We start from the raw sequence: 16,269 nt of genomic DNA, 5'->3' as shown, positions 1-16,269 counted from the left end.
GAAAAAAAAAAAAAAAAAAACTAAGACACCAGATTCGCAGGAAAGTACCCAAAAGTAAATAAAATTAATAGACCAGAACCGAATAAAGAAGCATGGAGTGTTCAAAACAAAGAACAATACCCACTGTAGCTTGTTTTGATACTTGCTCCCCCATTTGTATCACCTCGTCCCAACTTACCTTCTCCAGAGAAGCAGCAGGTGTATGACAGAAAACCTACAGCGACAAGAGAAGAGCACATCGAAAATAAAATTCTATTCAATTTGAGAACAGAAATTCCAAAAGAAAGAAAAGGGTCTGCAAGAATAGGTGAGTTCTGAGATGGAATTTACCTGTAAGGTCTCATGAATGTTATTCAAGTGAGAGCTTAGAAGTCGGCTGAGGTGCTCCTTCGTGGCTTTTCCCATCTCTAGACTCAGTTTGTAAGAGGGGAAGTTGCAGGATTAGCTAATTGCCTATTCGATTGTATAATTCTTAAGTAGAGAATCGAGTGATTCAATAGGGTATCAACTGGAGATGAAATTGAGCTTCAAAGGCCAAAACAGTCAGATGGGTATCTGATGTTTATCAACGCAAATTCATGTGGGTACCACTTCAGCTGCGTTCCAATCTAACGGTTGAAATTATATAGCACTGAGCCACATTCTTCTTTTATATCCTTCCCTAAAATAATCTCACCTGACCCGAACTGAATGGGTATTTGTTCGTTGAGCTTTGCTTAGCTTTCCTCTGGCCTTATCGAGTTCGAAATTATCTGTAATTGGTGTTGAGACTTCAGACTCCAGAACTCCCCAGAGGGAATCTTATGTAAGCAACTCAAAGCTCTCTCTCTCTCTGTATGTCATACTTGTTTTATGCAACATATGTTCTTTGGGTTTATCTTTCATCTGTTTGGGGTTTGAATTCTTGGGCTATTGCAATTTCAGCCTTTTGGTTACAAATGTTCTATTAGGAGCTCCAATTCAACTGCAGAAAACCAGAACTTTCATATAGTTTGCTGTTTTGTTTAATACAGGTAGATATCTATGACTATGTAAACAAATTAGAGCCTTAAGTGATTTTGATTGTTGGAAACTTGAATTTGTTTGAAAACTTGAAAACTGATTCAATGGGCTGGCGTGGTTGATTTGTTTTATTGCTTGCATGTTGTTTTGGGAAATGCTTGAGAAAAGGACATCTGGGCACTGAAAATTTCTGGTGTTCCTTCTGTCCGTTTGCTTTATCTTTAGAAGTTAGGACTTAGGAGGTCATGCTTGTTTCTTCCAATTGATGAATCGGCCGTCATTTTACTGATTGTTGAGACACAGGTAGATACATGGTTGCTTGCGGATGAGTTGAGGAGTTGAGAAGGAAGAATGGAAAACATCACAGCAAGTGAATTGGCTGGGTTTGGAGTTGGGACTGTGCTGCTCTGTGCCACTATTGCTGCCCCCAAGATCGATGCCCTCATTTCAGCTTCCCAAAGGAGGTAATGAAGCATTGTTTTATTTTATTATTGCCCTTTTTATTTTATTTTGAAGCATTTTTTTTTTTAATCTTAATCTCAAGAACCAAATTTAAATTTTATGGCCATTATTGCTAGAGACATTGTTCTTCTAGAGAGAAGCCAAAGATGAATCTGACAGCGGAAAAATACTATCTTAAGAGATTGTCTTTTATTGTATTTAGGTTTGCTCTTAATATTATCAGGACATAGATCTTGGCATAAGCTGTAGTATAGAACTTATGGAATGCTTGACTAAGGGTATTGGTTGATTATATTATTTGGTCTTAATAATCCAATTAGTCTGCTCTATGAGTATTCGGGATTTTTAAATCAAATAATCTGTGTCACAGACACAGAAAGTGGAGGAAATGAGGGAGACTAATTGCTTGATACCATATTTATACCTAGATAAATTTTAGAAGGAGAACTTAATTTGCATTTGATTGTTTGCAGCTTAGAGAACCTTGTAGATTATTACAGATAGACGTATCGTAGACATTTCTGCTTGTAGAGTTGTATGCCCTTAAATTAATGTATGTTAACGCATGATTAGTCAGAACTCATCCACCCAGATCTACAGCCATTTTTCATGTGTGACAACGGAGTTTTTGAATATGCAGTTCATTGGGTATGTGCAAGAGATGTGGTGACTTGAGGATCATAGCATGCTCAAGATGTAAAGGAGCTGGCTCTGTCAGACAAGTTGGACCATTCAGTTTTAGCCCAGTGGATGACATCTATCAGTTGGTTGGTGGTAGTGGCACAAAGGTGAGGTCCGTTTCATGTGCCAATTGTCAAGCCAAAGGGCACATATGTTGCCCTATTTGCTCTAAGGTACCATAAATTTGGGACTAGTTCATCTAGTACCATCTTCACTGTTGACTCATGGCATCCTACATCTAGTACTGCATTCCATGGATGTAGTTAGCAAATTTATTAGCTGTAATGCTTTCTTTTGTAAAATGCACTGTCATGGGTATGTGCTTTGTATTAATGGACTCTACAACTGATGCTGAGCATGCATTACACCTTTGATACTCCTGAAATTTGTTAATGAAGCTTGAAAAAAAAAAAAAAATTCTTGTTTCCATGTGGCATTGGGTGGCTGAATTTTGCTGAAAGGATAGGAAATTACTTGTTCTTGGGCTGCCAACTCAGCTGTCATATGTTAGAATTTATTAAAGCATCTGTCACCTGCTGCTGGCCTCTTTTTACCCCCTCTTTTTTTTCAAGTTTATATGCTCTCAATTGCTCTTCAGATGTTAAACTTTGCAGAAAAAATCTTGACATGGCACTTTTGCATTTTCTCTGGTTTTGGCACACCTTACTGCGACAATTTGATGAGGGTAGGCTGCACCACTTGCTCAGAGAATTTTCTCTTTTCTTCTTCATGTTAAGTTCAGTTCCTTTTTCTTTTAATTCTTTTAGTGCCAATGTTGGTAGGTCCATTCAAACTCCTTATCGTTTAAACTGGCTTAACAGGCGAAACAAACAACAGAGAAATGGGAAAATTTCAATGGGCCAGTATTTTTACCCTTTTTCATGAGAATAGGACCATTTTTATCTCCAGTTTAGATCAACATATTGTATATTCAGCCCCAAAGGAGTTTTGTTGGGAATCAGACCATTGTGGTGGCTGGTTCCAATTGAACCAGGTTCAACCGGCCAGCCCAGTGGTATATTTATGGTTTTATACTATGGAATATGGATCAGAGTAGAAAGTCAGAATGATCCAATGAACCAGCCACCTCAATGGTATATTTATTCTATGGCACAAAGTGGAAAGCCAGGGTGACCAAATCAAATGCAACAGAGATTACCTGGGCTCCATAAAAGTAACAGGTAGGAGAAGGTAAAATGTTTTTTTTTTTTCCCTTCCATGTAAATGATTTTTCATAAATGAAATAGAAAATCTAGTAAGTTATTTAAGCTTTTTAATAAAGTATAAGCATCGAAGAGTAAAGCAAAACATCTACATGGCCACTTATAGGAAGGTAGAATATGTAGTAAGAATATAAGACCATTACTATAATCCTTTACTTGTATTGGCCAAAGTTATATCCTTTCTGAACCTTATCACCATGGCCTACCTATAATTAAACCTTTGATCAATGAATGATAATCATTAAAATTCTTGAACTTTTTTCGAGTAAATGTAGCTTGAAAACAAGGTTATTGTTGTCTCTTGGCATAGATTTATGGGCTGAATCTTGTTGAAATGAAAGAGATTTGCTGACCTCTTTTAGGCCCTGTCTGGATAGTGGGGTGTGAAATTAAGGGCCCGTTTGATAACGTTTCTGCCGTTTCTTGAAATAGAAACGGCAGAAGCATAAATTTCTATTTCTAGAAACAGAAACTGAATTGAAGGTGTTTGATAAGTCATGTTTTTAGAAGTCGATAGCAACCAATGAAAGAATGGCCACAAATCGTTTTCAGAAACGGCGAAACAAGTTGAACTTGTTTCGCCTAAGTCGTTTCTTGAACCATAAATAAGTAAAAATTTCTATTTCTATTTCTATTTCTGAAAATAAGTGAAACGAAACAGTTTTATTAAACGCTTTTTACTCCGTTTCTGCTGTTTCTGGAAACAAAAAAGGTAGAAACGCGTTTCTTGAAATGTTATCAAACGGGCCCTAAGAGTTGTTAGGATGGGTTCCACATGTTTTATTAGGGGTTTGGGAGGGGGGGTTTGAAGACTAGGGAAAGTAAAGTTGGACTTTTCCACCCAAGGTTCATCCCTTTTCCGCAAATAGAGGGAGTGAGGAAAGGGGTGTGGGGGTGAAGAATATTGGATACAAAACATTAATCTCATATGTTCTGACTCCCCCTCTTTCCTCCCCCTCCCCCTCCCCCTCCTTTGGTTGCGTTTGCAATAATATTTGCTTTAAATTAATCAGAGATTGTAATTTGCAACTATTTTCTTGGCATGCAACTTCCCATTTTCTTTTAGTTCCAACATGATCAAACACCCTTCCAATACAAAGGACTGCCCTGAGCTTATGAAGTACAGCCTCTCCTAAACTTTTGCTTTGCTAGGTTCTCCTAAGCCAACCACAGTTCAAAAATTCAGGTTTGAGACTATTTCGGATGGAGAATAATTCGAGTTCTGTTTTCACCAACTGAAAAATTCGGCCGAAAAATTGGGCTATGGGAAAGGGATTAGATTAGTTCAGAAATTAATTATTTTATGTTTAAATTGTCAAAACACAAAATTCGGTCCATTTTCTTACAATCTTAATGAAATTTTGTATTGTCAAACAGAATTATTCCCGAGGACTGAATTTTTCATTCCCTAAATTAATTGTGAAAAAATAATAATAATAATAAAAAAATTCTCTTATAGAGTTTCAAAACAAAGAAAGGAAAAGGTGGATAACTTGCTCTTCTAGAGTTCAAAACAAAGCAATTTTTACAGAGAGGTACCAGCAATAAAGCCCATCTTTGTTGTGATGGCAATAAGAGAAACAAATAAACTTCAGCTATGATATAAAGATACCAATCGTTGTTCCAAAGAACCCGCTTGCCTTGTTTATTTCAGGAATAACTATGTACGGAATTGAAAGATTACAAACACCAAAATAAATAACTGTTACAAATAATGACAAAGTTCATGGAGTTCATAGCCACCAAGGGCCAGCATTCCTCTTCATTGTATATCTATCTCTAAGAGTTTGTGAGAATAATGAGGGTCGGACTTCCTTGGCTCTCTCTCCTTTTCATTACATTGCTCGTGTTCCCAGAAGTAACAACTGTGTTATCATTCTTAACTCTCAATATATTGATTTCTCAAACAATGCTACTGTTAGCTTTGTTTTCCTCTTCACCTTGTGTTATCCTTTGGATGCGCAACTAGATAAAAAGGAAGCTAGCTTACTAGTAAGTAGTAACCTTATTTACTTTAATCCATTCTCTAGTGAAAATTTTCCCTCAAATATCCTCTCCCTAGCTTTGATTGCCTGCAAGATAAAATATTAAAAACCAACTTAACAGCTATATCAGATAAATGGACAAAAAAAACTAATGCAATTCTACATTGAAAATCAACAAAACACAGATATGGCCCCAAATCAATATTTGAAGCAGTTAATTGTACTAAACAACTTTCAGTGAGAATTGAAGTGTTACACCGATCTAATTTTATGCTTGGGCTTGGTTATTAAATGCATCTTAGTCTGAACATTCTAAAGATTTTGTCTGGAGCATAGATGACAGTTTTTGATAAAGCTAAGAGATCATAGAAGGAGAACACACACACACACATATATATATATATATATATATATAAAAGAAAAAAGAGGAGAAAAAACCAACCTGCTTTTCCCAATTTGTGAAGCATGTTAGAAGGGCTAGCATAGCTGATTGTAAAGTAGACCCAATCAGAATTCCAATCCACAAGCCCTTTCCTCTGAAATGTAGTCGGAAAGCCAATATAGCAGCTATAGGGATCCCAACAAGATAGAAAGCCCCAAGGTTGACATAGGCCCCTAAATGCTGCCAACCACTTCCTCTAGCAACACCTAGAAATATTTAAAGTGAATAATAGTAGCTAACTTAATATGAAAATGAGAAAGAAATCCGGATCTTTGTTTAATGACAGAAAAAATATAATGATAGATGGGTAGGAAACCAACCTGAAAGGACCCCTTGCAGGCTGTCCATGATGACTGAGATACAAATTAGGGGAACCATCTCCTTAACGTACTCTATGACTTCCTTCTCATTGCTGAAAGCATAACCAAGAATATGTCGGCAGGAAAACAGGATCGAACTTACTATGAGAGTCTCTGTAACTGCAATAAGCATCACTGCACAGACAGCCATACGAGCCCCACGTGGGTTCCCAGCTCCTAATTCATTTGAAACTCGTGTGCTACAGAGTAGAAGATTTATTCTTGTGTCAATAATACACAAAAATAGTTATATAGGGTACATGCATATGTACTATTGTTTTTTACAAACCATTTTGTTATATGCAAAAATATGTGGATAGTTAGATATAATTGTGAATATTCACATATGGATGTAGAGTTTTAGATTACAACATTGAAACGCGTGTGCATGCATAACACATTGTACATATAGTCATATATGCCATGCTACTGTGCCTTGGATGATCCAAATCTCCAGGTCTGGCGCTGATGAGTACATTGAACTGTCCATGTGTCTGAAAGCCCTCACAGCCCAAGCATAATGACGTAATTATAAGGGGTGTACTCTGCTAGCCTGTTGTGTGGGCCTTCCACTGGGGGGCCATTATGCCAAAAACATAATGCTTACATTAAAAGAAAATAAAAGATGATCTAGTGGGAAGTTTCAGAGCAAACCTTACAGCAGCACCAACTCCATATGGTATTGTATAGAGCAATGAGATGGAGGTGAGGCTGTTCACAAAGATTATTACGGATTAGATGTCTTTCCTTCTACAAAGTGAGTCTTAATAAACCAAATCATCTACAACTTAAAGACTTAATTCCTATCCATTAATTTTAAACGTTCAAAGGGGTCAAATCATCAAGAAAATAAGAACTTAGAGAGCCATACCAGACAGAAAGCACTGAGGTCTCAAGCTCTGGATTTGGTAAAAGCCCAGACAACAAGACGAGCAGCTCAAAAGACCACCATTCAAGACTAGAATCATGCATTAACACAAAAGGTTGTTAGAGAGAAGAAAAAGATGGACAAAACTGTTATTTCTTGAACAAATTAATAAAGAAGGAAATATACCAAATCATCACAGCGGATGGGATAGCAAGTCGGAAGAATTCGCTGATACCTTGGAGTGCCTCCATTGAGAATGGCACACGAGTTTTCTCACAAGAGGGACAGTACTTCATGTACATTATGAGGAAGATCGTGTTCAACCAATAGGAAATGCCGATTGCTAATGCAGCTCCAACGTTTTCTAACCCAGACTTAAATACTAGGACCCAACAAAGGGGGATGTGTAAAAGAAGAGTTGCGCAAGAGCTTAAAAGCATGGGAAGGATCATACTTTGAGACTGGAAGTATCTGATGAGTGGTTGAAGGGTGGCACAAGCTAGTAGAGCAGGGATAAGCCACATTGCGTATTTGCCAGCTTCAGCTGAGATTAAAGGGTCCTGGCCTATTAAAGAAAGCAGCTTTTCCAATGAGATCCATATGAGGGAAATAGGAAGACAAACCAGGGTGAGAGAGACAATGGCGCTGTAAGTATGAATCCCAAGCTTTTTATATTGTTGTGCTCCATAAGCTTGTCCACACAGTGTTTCTAGTGCACTTGCCATTCCTAACTGTTTGTCAAGAAGAAAATTCCATTAGTTTTTCTTTTTCTTTTTATTTTGAAATATCAAATGAACCAACCAGCAAAAAATTATATCTAGAAAATCAATAACTAGGATTTATAAACCCATTACATTTATAATAGATGGAAACCTACCCCATATCCCCTTCTTAAAAGCATTATGGGAAATAGGAACTATCAAAAAGCAGTAATAAAAGTTGGGCAATGCCTCAATAGTATTACAGGCACTACATGTTGATGGCCATGTGACATTACATATATCATATACTGTGAGCTAACCTCACAGATTTGGTGTCTGATAAGCCTTACAGCTCAATGATAAAGTCAGAAAAATAATTTTATTTTTTGAAATTTATGAGTTACTTGGATCTGTATGTCTTGTTTGTGTAGAGTATTGGGCCACCCACACAGTCCTTTCTTTGAGATCAGTAAGACCCTTTTGTCCTTTTGTCCTTTTGTCCTTTTGAAGGACAGGACCTGAGGGAGCATCCTCCAAGTTCAAGTCATCCAAAAAAAAAAACATTTTATCAAGAGGGCCCATAGTGGGGCCCATATCGACACATATGTGGGCGTGGGCCCCACTGTTTCAGTGCCTGAGATCCCATGAACTAGGGAAACACTACAGTGGTTGTACACGGTTCCATGGTTCTCATGGGCTTTTTCTGGTCCAAGTGGATGTCAGGATCTTACATGAACCGGGTTTTCCTGGTTTACTGTAAAGGTGGCCCGGGTTCCTCGTTAACAAAAGAGTAAACCCAAACATAGCAGTCCAGAAAAAACCAGACCAAATCGAACAATTGGCTCTAGATTGACCCAATGGTAATCCAAACTGACCAGCCCAATCAAAATCAGACCGAACCGATCGGTTGACACCCCAGAACACAGAATGCAGGAATCAGGACATGGCCTTTCTGTGGCCTCAATTCATGAAACTTGATGCGTGAAATAAAATAAACAAAAAGCGATTACGAGAAATAAATTTTAAAAAATGTAAATTAAGTATAAAAAATTCGGTACTAAAATGTGAAAACCAGTTGCTTCAGCGCCTTTAATGTTACAAAAGTGGACAAGCATGAACCGGCCCCACCGAGCAAGAAAAAGAAAGCCTTTGCACGGCTTCTTGATGGTGGTGACTGGTGAGTGGCTCATGACTCATGAGCGTGGTACCCAGATGGGAACCGCATAGAAGATCCTACCAAGGTTCAACTAAATCTCTTTCCTTTCTGGATAAAAGAAAAATTTTAACTTTAAATCAATGAAGACCACCCAAATCCTGTAGATACTTCTGAGTTTTAATGAAATTAAATAAATTCAAGTCAATCACTTGGAAGATGCGAGGAAAAGAAAACCCAAGATGCGATTGATCGACATCCTCTTGTCGGCCATTAGATCATTAAAGAATAGATACATCCTTCCCTGGATGTTTCCAAAGAAGCACTTTTCTCAACGAAGGAGTGAAGGGTGAAGACCTAAGTGGAAGACCTGACCTAGTTACTCTATCTAAATTCTGAAACCCCTTTCAAAATTCCAATCCGCCCCAAATTGAAGAGAAATCAAGAATCAGGCAATCAATAATTCATCAATGCCGTAAGGAAAACAAAGTAAACTATTGAATGGTTGAAATCCAAACTGTGAGAACAAAATGAATTTAATGAAGCAAGAAATGAAGGCAGAGGAGAACTTACGATGAGACTGAAACCGGTAACACCGGTGAGGGAAGTAGCTATGGAGGTGCTGGAGAGTTCAAGCTCACCGAGGTGGCCGACCATCATGAGGGAGATGACCTGAAGCAGGTATTGCGATACTGTGACCGCCACCATTGGACCTGCTATGAATCCAACTTTCTTCACTTCCTCTACAATCACTTTCCATCTCAAAACCTCTCCTCCTCCTCCTCTCTCCTTCGCCAACAAACTCTCCTCCATCTGCTAACCCTAAGTAAGGTATTAAGCAATCTCTGCTATTAATTGTGTCACTTGCAGAGATGGAATTGATATAAGCGTTAAGCTTCGCTGCGCCGTCTATGGAAAGAGGAAGAAATTGAATGTTCATGCCGTCGTTCCTTGGTGGCTTTATAGTGTCCTCGTAATGGTTGCAATCGGCCGGTTCGGTAATGGTTTCGGCCGGGCTGAATACGTTTCCGTGGGGGTTTTGTTTTGGTTGCCAAGTGGAGAATTCTGCGTGTGGTTCTGATTTGGTTTTCCCATTTTCTGCTGGCCCATACCAGGTGCTGGATCGATTGGTTTGATCCTTGGGTCAACCCAGCCTGCAAACCACTATTCAAGGAATTGGAATCGAATCCGGTCAAGTTGGATTGAAATCAAATTCTTATCGGTTTGGTTTTGGGTTGGGGTTTTAAAAAACCAAAAGAAATTGAGCTGAATTTCTATTGAGCTGAATTAAACAGATCAAATGTTACATGAAACAAAAAATTGGACTAAATCCAATAAAAACTGAGACCAGACTAATAGTAACATTTAAGAAAAAATAAAAAATAAATAAAGATTTTCTAATTAATTTCATGGGTTGGGAATTGCTACCTAGTTGCATGGCCATTACCCTAACATAGGGACCAACTAGAGGAGATTTACATGCATCCAACTTGGGAGGCAACGTGGTCTTTTCACCACCCCTGTAGGGGCATGCAACCTGATAACGATATTTTTGTTATTATTATTTTTTTTTTTATTATATACATATATATAGCATATTTATTATACCATCCTTTTTTTTATAAGTTATTGATACCTATTACTATCCATATCAACTTATGGGGACTAATCTCACATTGATTTTCTATGGGAATTGATATGAGTTGATATGATCTTGGGTCCGCTCACCTTGTAAGTTGGTTTATAGGGTTGAGTTCTTTTAGGACTATATCAGTGGTATCAGAACGGCTGATCCTCAACCCAACTCGTGCACAAAAAAGACGACCTAGTGCCAAAGTGAGAACTCCTAAAAAGCTGGGCTAACATGGTTTATAGTACCTTTTTATTTATCTTTATTGGTACATTTATATTTATTTTTACTTTTATATTTAAATAGTTTTCTCTACTCTTCTTCTTTCTCTCAAACTTCCCCACTTTTCTCTCCCATTGTCCCAGCCGATCCTCCTATCTATGTTCTCCTCTCTCTCCACTTATGAATGTACTATATTTGTCTACTTTTCTTCTTCCTCCCAAACAAAAAGAGAATTAAAAACCTCAGTTGGTAGAGAATTTGTTCTTTTTCCTCTCTCTCCAAACTTTTCCCTTTCCGGGTTAATTTGAGAGAGAGAGAGATTGATTCTTTTTTATAGAAGGGAACATGAGAGAGTTCAAAAGGAAAAGGAAGAAGAGTGACATGGAAGAGTTTATGAGAGATTTTTTTGGTAAAGGGGGAAGAGCCTTTTTATATCGCATGTGATGTATTCCAGCAAAACCGACTCTCTCAATCTTTCTCCCATTCTCTTGCACGAGCTAGGTTTTTAAGAGCAGGCTCAACCGAGAGAGGGAGAGAGGGAGAGAGGGAGAGAGAGAGAAAGAGAGAGAGAGAGAGAGACCCACTCAAATCTGTACAACTGCCTTTCTTTCTTATCGATTCTCAACTACACATATAGTCCTGAAACTTCCGCTTCATTAATTCATCAAACACATAATTCTTCTTCGCCAATTTAGCCTTGGAATTGTCTAGGAGGAGGTTTTGTAATTCATTAAGCTTGTGTTGGCAGTAAAATCCGAAATTCCCTCATAAGCCGCGATGTGGTGTCTAGGAGGCTTTGTAATTCAACTATGCTCTCTCTCCCTCTCCGTTGTTAGACCAGTACTTGACAAGACCATAAAATTATAAAGGAATATTGTTATACTGAGAATATAATGTTAAGTTTGTCTCGAATTCTTGACCCGTTTTGAAGATTGACCCGATCCGACATATTTTGGTGGTGATCCGAATGGGAAATTTTCTGAGATCTGTGATGGAAGCAGAGGGGTTGGGCTGATAGGCCTAAGCCCGTGTCCATCACTGATCTCGTATGGGGGTAGCCCCCGCGGTATGGTTCGATTGGATCGACAGCAACCCGATGGGTCGACCCGTGATTTGGAGTATATATAATGTATTGTTGCTTGTTGAGAAAGTCATTGTATTTTGGAGTTTTTCGAGCTAGGGTTTCAGGGTGAGTTTTTCCTCGTCGTTGCTAGGGTGTAATTTCTCTTCTGCATAGTGAATCATCTTCTTCTTCGTCCGAGGACATAGCACACCACCCTGGTGTGTGAGCCTCGTTAAATCTCTGTCGTACGGATCTATTGTCTCTTTATTATTCGTGTTTCTTGGTGTTTGATCTAACATATAAGTCTATAACCATGACATGAATTGAATTAGGCAAAGAGCAATTATGAATATGATGTTATTGTTCCTATATATTTCGGAAAGACGACTGTCTAGATGGTGTACGACAATATGGTTGAATTCCACTCCGTGATTGATGGAGTCTTGTACTTAACCTTTTACGTTGAATTCCACTATGTGATTGATGGAGTCTTGTACTAAACCTTTCACGTATTTTATATGTTCTGAATAGATCTATGATGTTATTGAACTTTATGGTGTGGAATACCCTTTCTGCTCCCCCTTAGTACAAAGAAGACTAACCTTCCATGTACAAAACAGGTATTGCAATTTCATCTAGTTACAGTCTCAGCAAAGCAACACCAAAACAACAAATTTGAATGGCCGAATGGTATCTTATTTTTGTAAAATTATAATGTAATAAAGATACAAATTCCCGTTCCAAAGATCCCACCTGCCATACTTATATTGAAAAGCTCAGGAATGAATATATACGGAAATGAAGATTCTAACCCCACAAATAATGTAGTAGTTTGTAGAGTTCAAGGGCACTAAGGGCTAGCATTCCTTTTTATTGTATATCTACATCTTAAGAGTTGTTTTGTGAGAAAGTTGAGGGTGGGATATCCTTGGCTTTCAATCCTTTTCAATACATTGCTTTTGTGTTCCCAGTAAGTAAACTTCTTCTGAGAACAATATATTGATTTCTCAAGCAATGCTACTGTTAGCTTTATTTTCTTCTTCACCCTTGTATCATCTTTCGGATGCACTACCAGAACGAAAGAATGACACAATAGCTTACCAGTAACCTTGCTCATTCACTTTGATCCATTCTCTAGTGAAATCTTCCTTCAAATATTCTCTCCCTTGCCTTGATTGCCTGCAAGATAAAAATATTAAAAACCAACTTGACATCTAAACAGATAAATGGCCAAATAAATAATGCCATTCTAAATTGAAAATCAACAAAACACAGATATGGCCACAAATCAGGATCTGGAGCAGTTAACTGTACTATAATACTTGAAGACCTTTTAGTGAGAATTCGAGTTTTACACCGACCTAACTGGGTCGATTGATTATTACATTCCATGCATCACGATAGGTTATGCTTGGGCATAGTTATTAAATGCATCTTAGTCTGAACATTCTAAGATTTTGTCTGGAGCAATGGAGGCAGTTTTTTTACCAAAGCAAAGATCATAGATGGAGAAGAACAGACCTGCTTTTGCCAATTTGTGCAACCTGTGATAATCGATAGCAGAGTTATTTGTAAAGAAGAACCAACCATGATTCCAATCCACAAGCCCTTTCCTCTGAAATTTAAATGGAAAGCCAATACAGTAGCTATAGGAATCCCAACAAGATAGAAAGCCCCAAGGTTGACATACGCCCCTAAATGCTGCCAGCCACATCCTCTAGCAACACCTAGAAATATTTGAAGTGAATAATAGCTAATTAATATGCAAATGAGAAAGAAACCTGAATTTTTGTTTATTGACAGACAAAATACATTGATAGATAGATAGGAACCAACCTGAAAGGACCCCTTGCAGGCTGTCAATGATAACTGAGACACTAATTAGAGGAACCATCTCCATAACATACNGCGCCGTCTATGGAAAGAGGAAGAAATTGAATGTTCATGCCGTCGTTCCTTGGTGGCTTTATAGTGTCCTCGTAATGGTTGCAATCAGCCGGTTCGGTAATGGTTTCGGCCGGGCTGAATACGTTTCCGTGGGGGTTTTGTTTTGGTTGCCAAGTGGAGAATTCTGCGTGTGGTTCTGATTTGGTTTTCCTTTTTTTTGCTGGCCCATACCAGGTGCTGGATTGATTGGTTTGATCCTTGGGTCAACCCAGCTTGCAAACCACTATTCAAGGAATTGGAATCGAATCCGGTCAAGTTGGATTGAAATCAAATTCTTATCGGTTTGGTTTTGGGTTGGGGTTTTAAAAAATCAAAAGAAATTGAGCTGAATTTCTATTGAGCTGAATTAAACCGATCAAATGTTACATGAAACAAAAATTTGGACTAAATCCAATAAAAACTGAGACCAGACTAATAGTAACCTTTAAGAAAAAATAAAAAATAAATAAAGATTTTCTAATTAATTTCATGGGTTGGGAATTGCTTCCTAGTCGCATGGCCATTACCCTAACATAGGGACCAGCCAAAGGAGATTTACATGCATCCAACTTGGGAGGCAATGTGGTCTTTTCACCACCCCTGTAGGGGCACACAACCTGATAACAATATTTTATTTTATATATATATATATATATATCATATTTATTATACCATCCTTTTTTTATAAGTTATTGATACCTATTACGATCCATATCAGCTTATGGGGACTGATCCCACATCGATTTTCTATGAGAATTGATATGAGTTGATATGATCCTGGGTCCGCTCACCTTGTAAGCTGGTTTATGGGGTTGAGTTCTTTTAGGATCATATCAATGGTATCAGAGCAGTTGATCCTCGACCCAACTCGTGCACAGAAGAGGCAACCTAGTGCCAAAGTGAGAGCTCCTAAAAGCCTGGGCTGACATGATTTATAGTACCTTTTTGTTTATCTTTATTGGTACATTTATATTTATTTTTACTTTTATATTTAAATAGTTTTCTCTACTCTTCTTCTTTCTCTCAAACTCCCCCACTTTTCTCTCCCATTGTCCCAGTCGATCCTCCTATCTATATTCTCCTCTCTCTCCACTTATGAAGGTACTATATTTTAAGGATGTGATTTTGTAATCAAAACCGTTTACCAAAATCGAACCGATCCGTTTACATTGAAACCGCAAAATCGTTTAGTAAATGATGTGGTTATGGTTTCAAGTTTCAGGCCGATTAGCTAAACGGGTTGAGTCGGTTTTAATCGCGGAACCCGTTGGTTTCAAACCGAATTGAAACCGTTTAAACCGAACCGTTTAAAACTGTTTAAACGTTTAAACTGACCCGATTAATCCGTATAACAATTAAATAAAGAAGGGGCAGTAATCCATATAACAATTAACAATTAAATTAAGTGTCCATCCTGCTTTGGTATGATTTATTGCAATTCAGTTCAAGTTTAGGCTTTAGATCATGAACTTGTAATCCATATATGTTACTATGTTATTATGTTATCATAGATGGGGTGTTTTGGCTGAACCACCTGTCATTTTAATATTTTTTGTTGTAGAAGGTTAGATTTGGATATTGTATGATATTAGTTCTAAATGTTTGAGAATATCCATGCAAAGAAATAGCACTAGATTATCAAATCAAGGCATACCATCGTTAATATATAATATCTTATTTGTGGTTGCCAAATATTTTTTGATAAGCTTATGATCTTCAGTTTAGAGATGGTTGTAAGTTATAACAAACCGATTGTGAACCGTTTTACAAATCGTATGGAATAAATCGAAATCGAAACCGTTTAAAACAGTGAAACCGACACCATTTAGAAACTGTGGAAATCAAAACCGTTTACTAAACGGTCACGGTTTCAGAAAGTGGAACCGTTTAGTAAAGGGTGCAGTTATGGTTTTAGTTAAATAAATGTGAACAGAATCGATGAGCACCGTTTAAACTGAAACCGAACCGATTAACACCCTTACTATATTTCTCTACTTTTCTTCTTCCTCCAAACAAACAGAGAATTTTAAAACCTTAGCTGGTAGAGAATTTGTTCTCTTTCCTCTCTCCAAACTTTTCCCTTTTAGGGTTAATTTGAGAGAGAGAGAGATTGATTCTTTTTATAGAAGGGAACACGAGAGAGTTCAAAAGGAAAAGGAAGAAGAGAGACATGGAAGAGTTTATGAGAGATTCTTTTTGGTAAAGGGGGAAGAGCCTTTTTATATCGCATGTGATGATTCCAGCAAAACCGACTCTCTCAATCTTTCTCCCATTCTCTTGCACGAACTAGGTTCTTAAGAGGAGTTCACGCACAATAGAGAATTCCCATTTCTACTCAAATTCTTCTCTTTTTGGACTGATATATTTGTTTGCTGAAACTTCTTTATCTCTCTATTTTTATTTTTTTGCAGCTCAGCTGTACACACACAAGGAGTTTCTAGGTGGTTTGAAACTCCTTCTTTACTCCTAAATCCACAACTTTCTGTCCAGGCTCAACCGAGAGAGAGAGAGAGAGAGACCCACTCAAAACTGTACAACTGCCTTTCTTCTTA

General features: G+C 37.8%; 4 protein-coding genes across 5 annotated transcripts in view; 1 reads left to right on the top strand and 3 right to left on the bottom strand.

Moving 5' to 3' along the window:
* The window catches only part of LOC122082599, a 4,279-nt gene extending 3,788 nt beyond the window's left edge, over nucleotides 1-491 (bottom strand). Inside the window, exons 1-2 of the mRNA XM_042650274.1 lie at nucleotides 331-491; nucleotides 121-214 (exon numbers count right to left, since the gene is read on the bottom strand). Of these exons, the coding sequence (XP_042506208.1) occupies nucleotides 121-214; nucleotides 331-405 (169 nt within the window). The 5' untranslated portion in view covers nucleotides 406-491. The remainder of the gene's footprint in view (nucleotides 1-120; nucleotides 215-330) is intronic.
* A 160-nt stretch (nucleotides 492-651) lies between these two features.
* On the top strand, nucleotides 652-2,572 carry LOC122082600. 2 transcript variants are annotated; one of them, XM_042650277.1, is made up of 4 exons: nucleotides 683-805; nucleotides 925-1,013; nucleotides 1,306-1,466; nucleotides 2,105-2,572. In XM_042650277.1, the coding sequence occupies exons 3-4, from the start codon at nucleotides 1,354-1,356 to the stop codon at nucleotides 2,325-2,327; spliced, it is 336 nt and encodes a 111-aa protein (XP_042506211.1). In that variant the 5' UTR covers nucleotides 683-805; nucleotides 925-1,013; nucleotides 1,306-1,353; the 3' UTR covers nucleotides 2,328-2,572. The 2 variants fall into 2 exon arrangements, with proteins under 2 accessions (XP_042506209.1, XP_042506211.1); XM_042650275.1 differs by lacking the exon at nucleotides 925-1,013 and having other exon boundaries at nucleotides 652-805.
* Nucleotides 2,573-4,986: 2,414 nt separating this feature from the next.
* Nucleotides 4,987-9,812, bottom strand: LOC122081137 (protein DETOXIFICATION 14-like). Its single transcript, XM_042648125.1, has 7 exons — nucleotides 9,450-9,812; nucleotides 7,209-7,753; nucleotides 7,026-7,112; nucleotides 6,809-6,865; nucleotides 6,116-6,354; nucleotides 5,796-6,001; nucleotides 4,987-5,440 (listed from the first exon to the last, which is right to left on the bottom strand). The coding sequence occupies exons 1-7, from the start codon at nucleotides 9,687-9,689 to the stop codon at nucleotides 5,378-5,380; spliced, it is 1,437 nt and encodes a 478-aa protein (XP_042504059.1). The 5' UTR covers nucleotides 9,690-9,812; the 3' UTR covers nucleotides 4,987-5,377.
* A 2,711-nt stretch (nucleotides 9,813-12,523) lies between these two features.
* Nucleotides 12,524-13,692, bottom strand: LOC122082771 (protein DETOXIFICATION 13). Its single transcript, XM_042650540.1, has 3 exons — nucleotides 13,628-13,692; nucleotides 13,313-13,518; nucleotides 12,524-12,970 (listed from the first exon to the last, which is right to left on the bottom strand). The coding sequence occupies exons 1-3, from the start codon at nucleotides 13,689-13,691 to the stop codon at nucleotides 12,926-12,928; spliced, it is 315 nt and encodes a 104-aa protein (XP_042506474.1). The 5' UTR covers nucleotide 13,692; the 3' UTR covers nucleotides 12,524-12,925.
* Nucleotides 13,693-16,269: the final 2,577 nt, after the last annotated feature.

This window comes from Macadamia integrifolia, chromosome 6 (assembly GCF_013358625.1).
Source record: "Macadamia integrifolia cultivar HAES 741 chromosome 6, SCU_Mint_v3, whole genome shotgun sequence".
NCBI lineage: Eukaryota > Viridiplantae > Streptophyta > Magnoliopsida > Proteales > Proteaceae > Macadamia > Macadamia integrifolia.
Note: the sequence above shows the minus strand (reverse complement) of the source record. Positions and strands in the feature narration are given on the sequence as shown.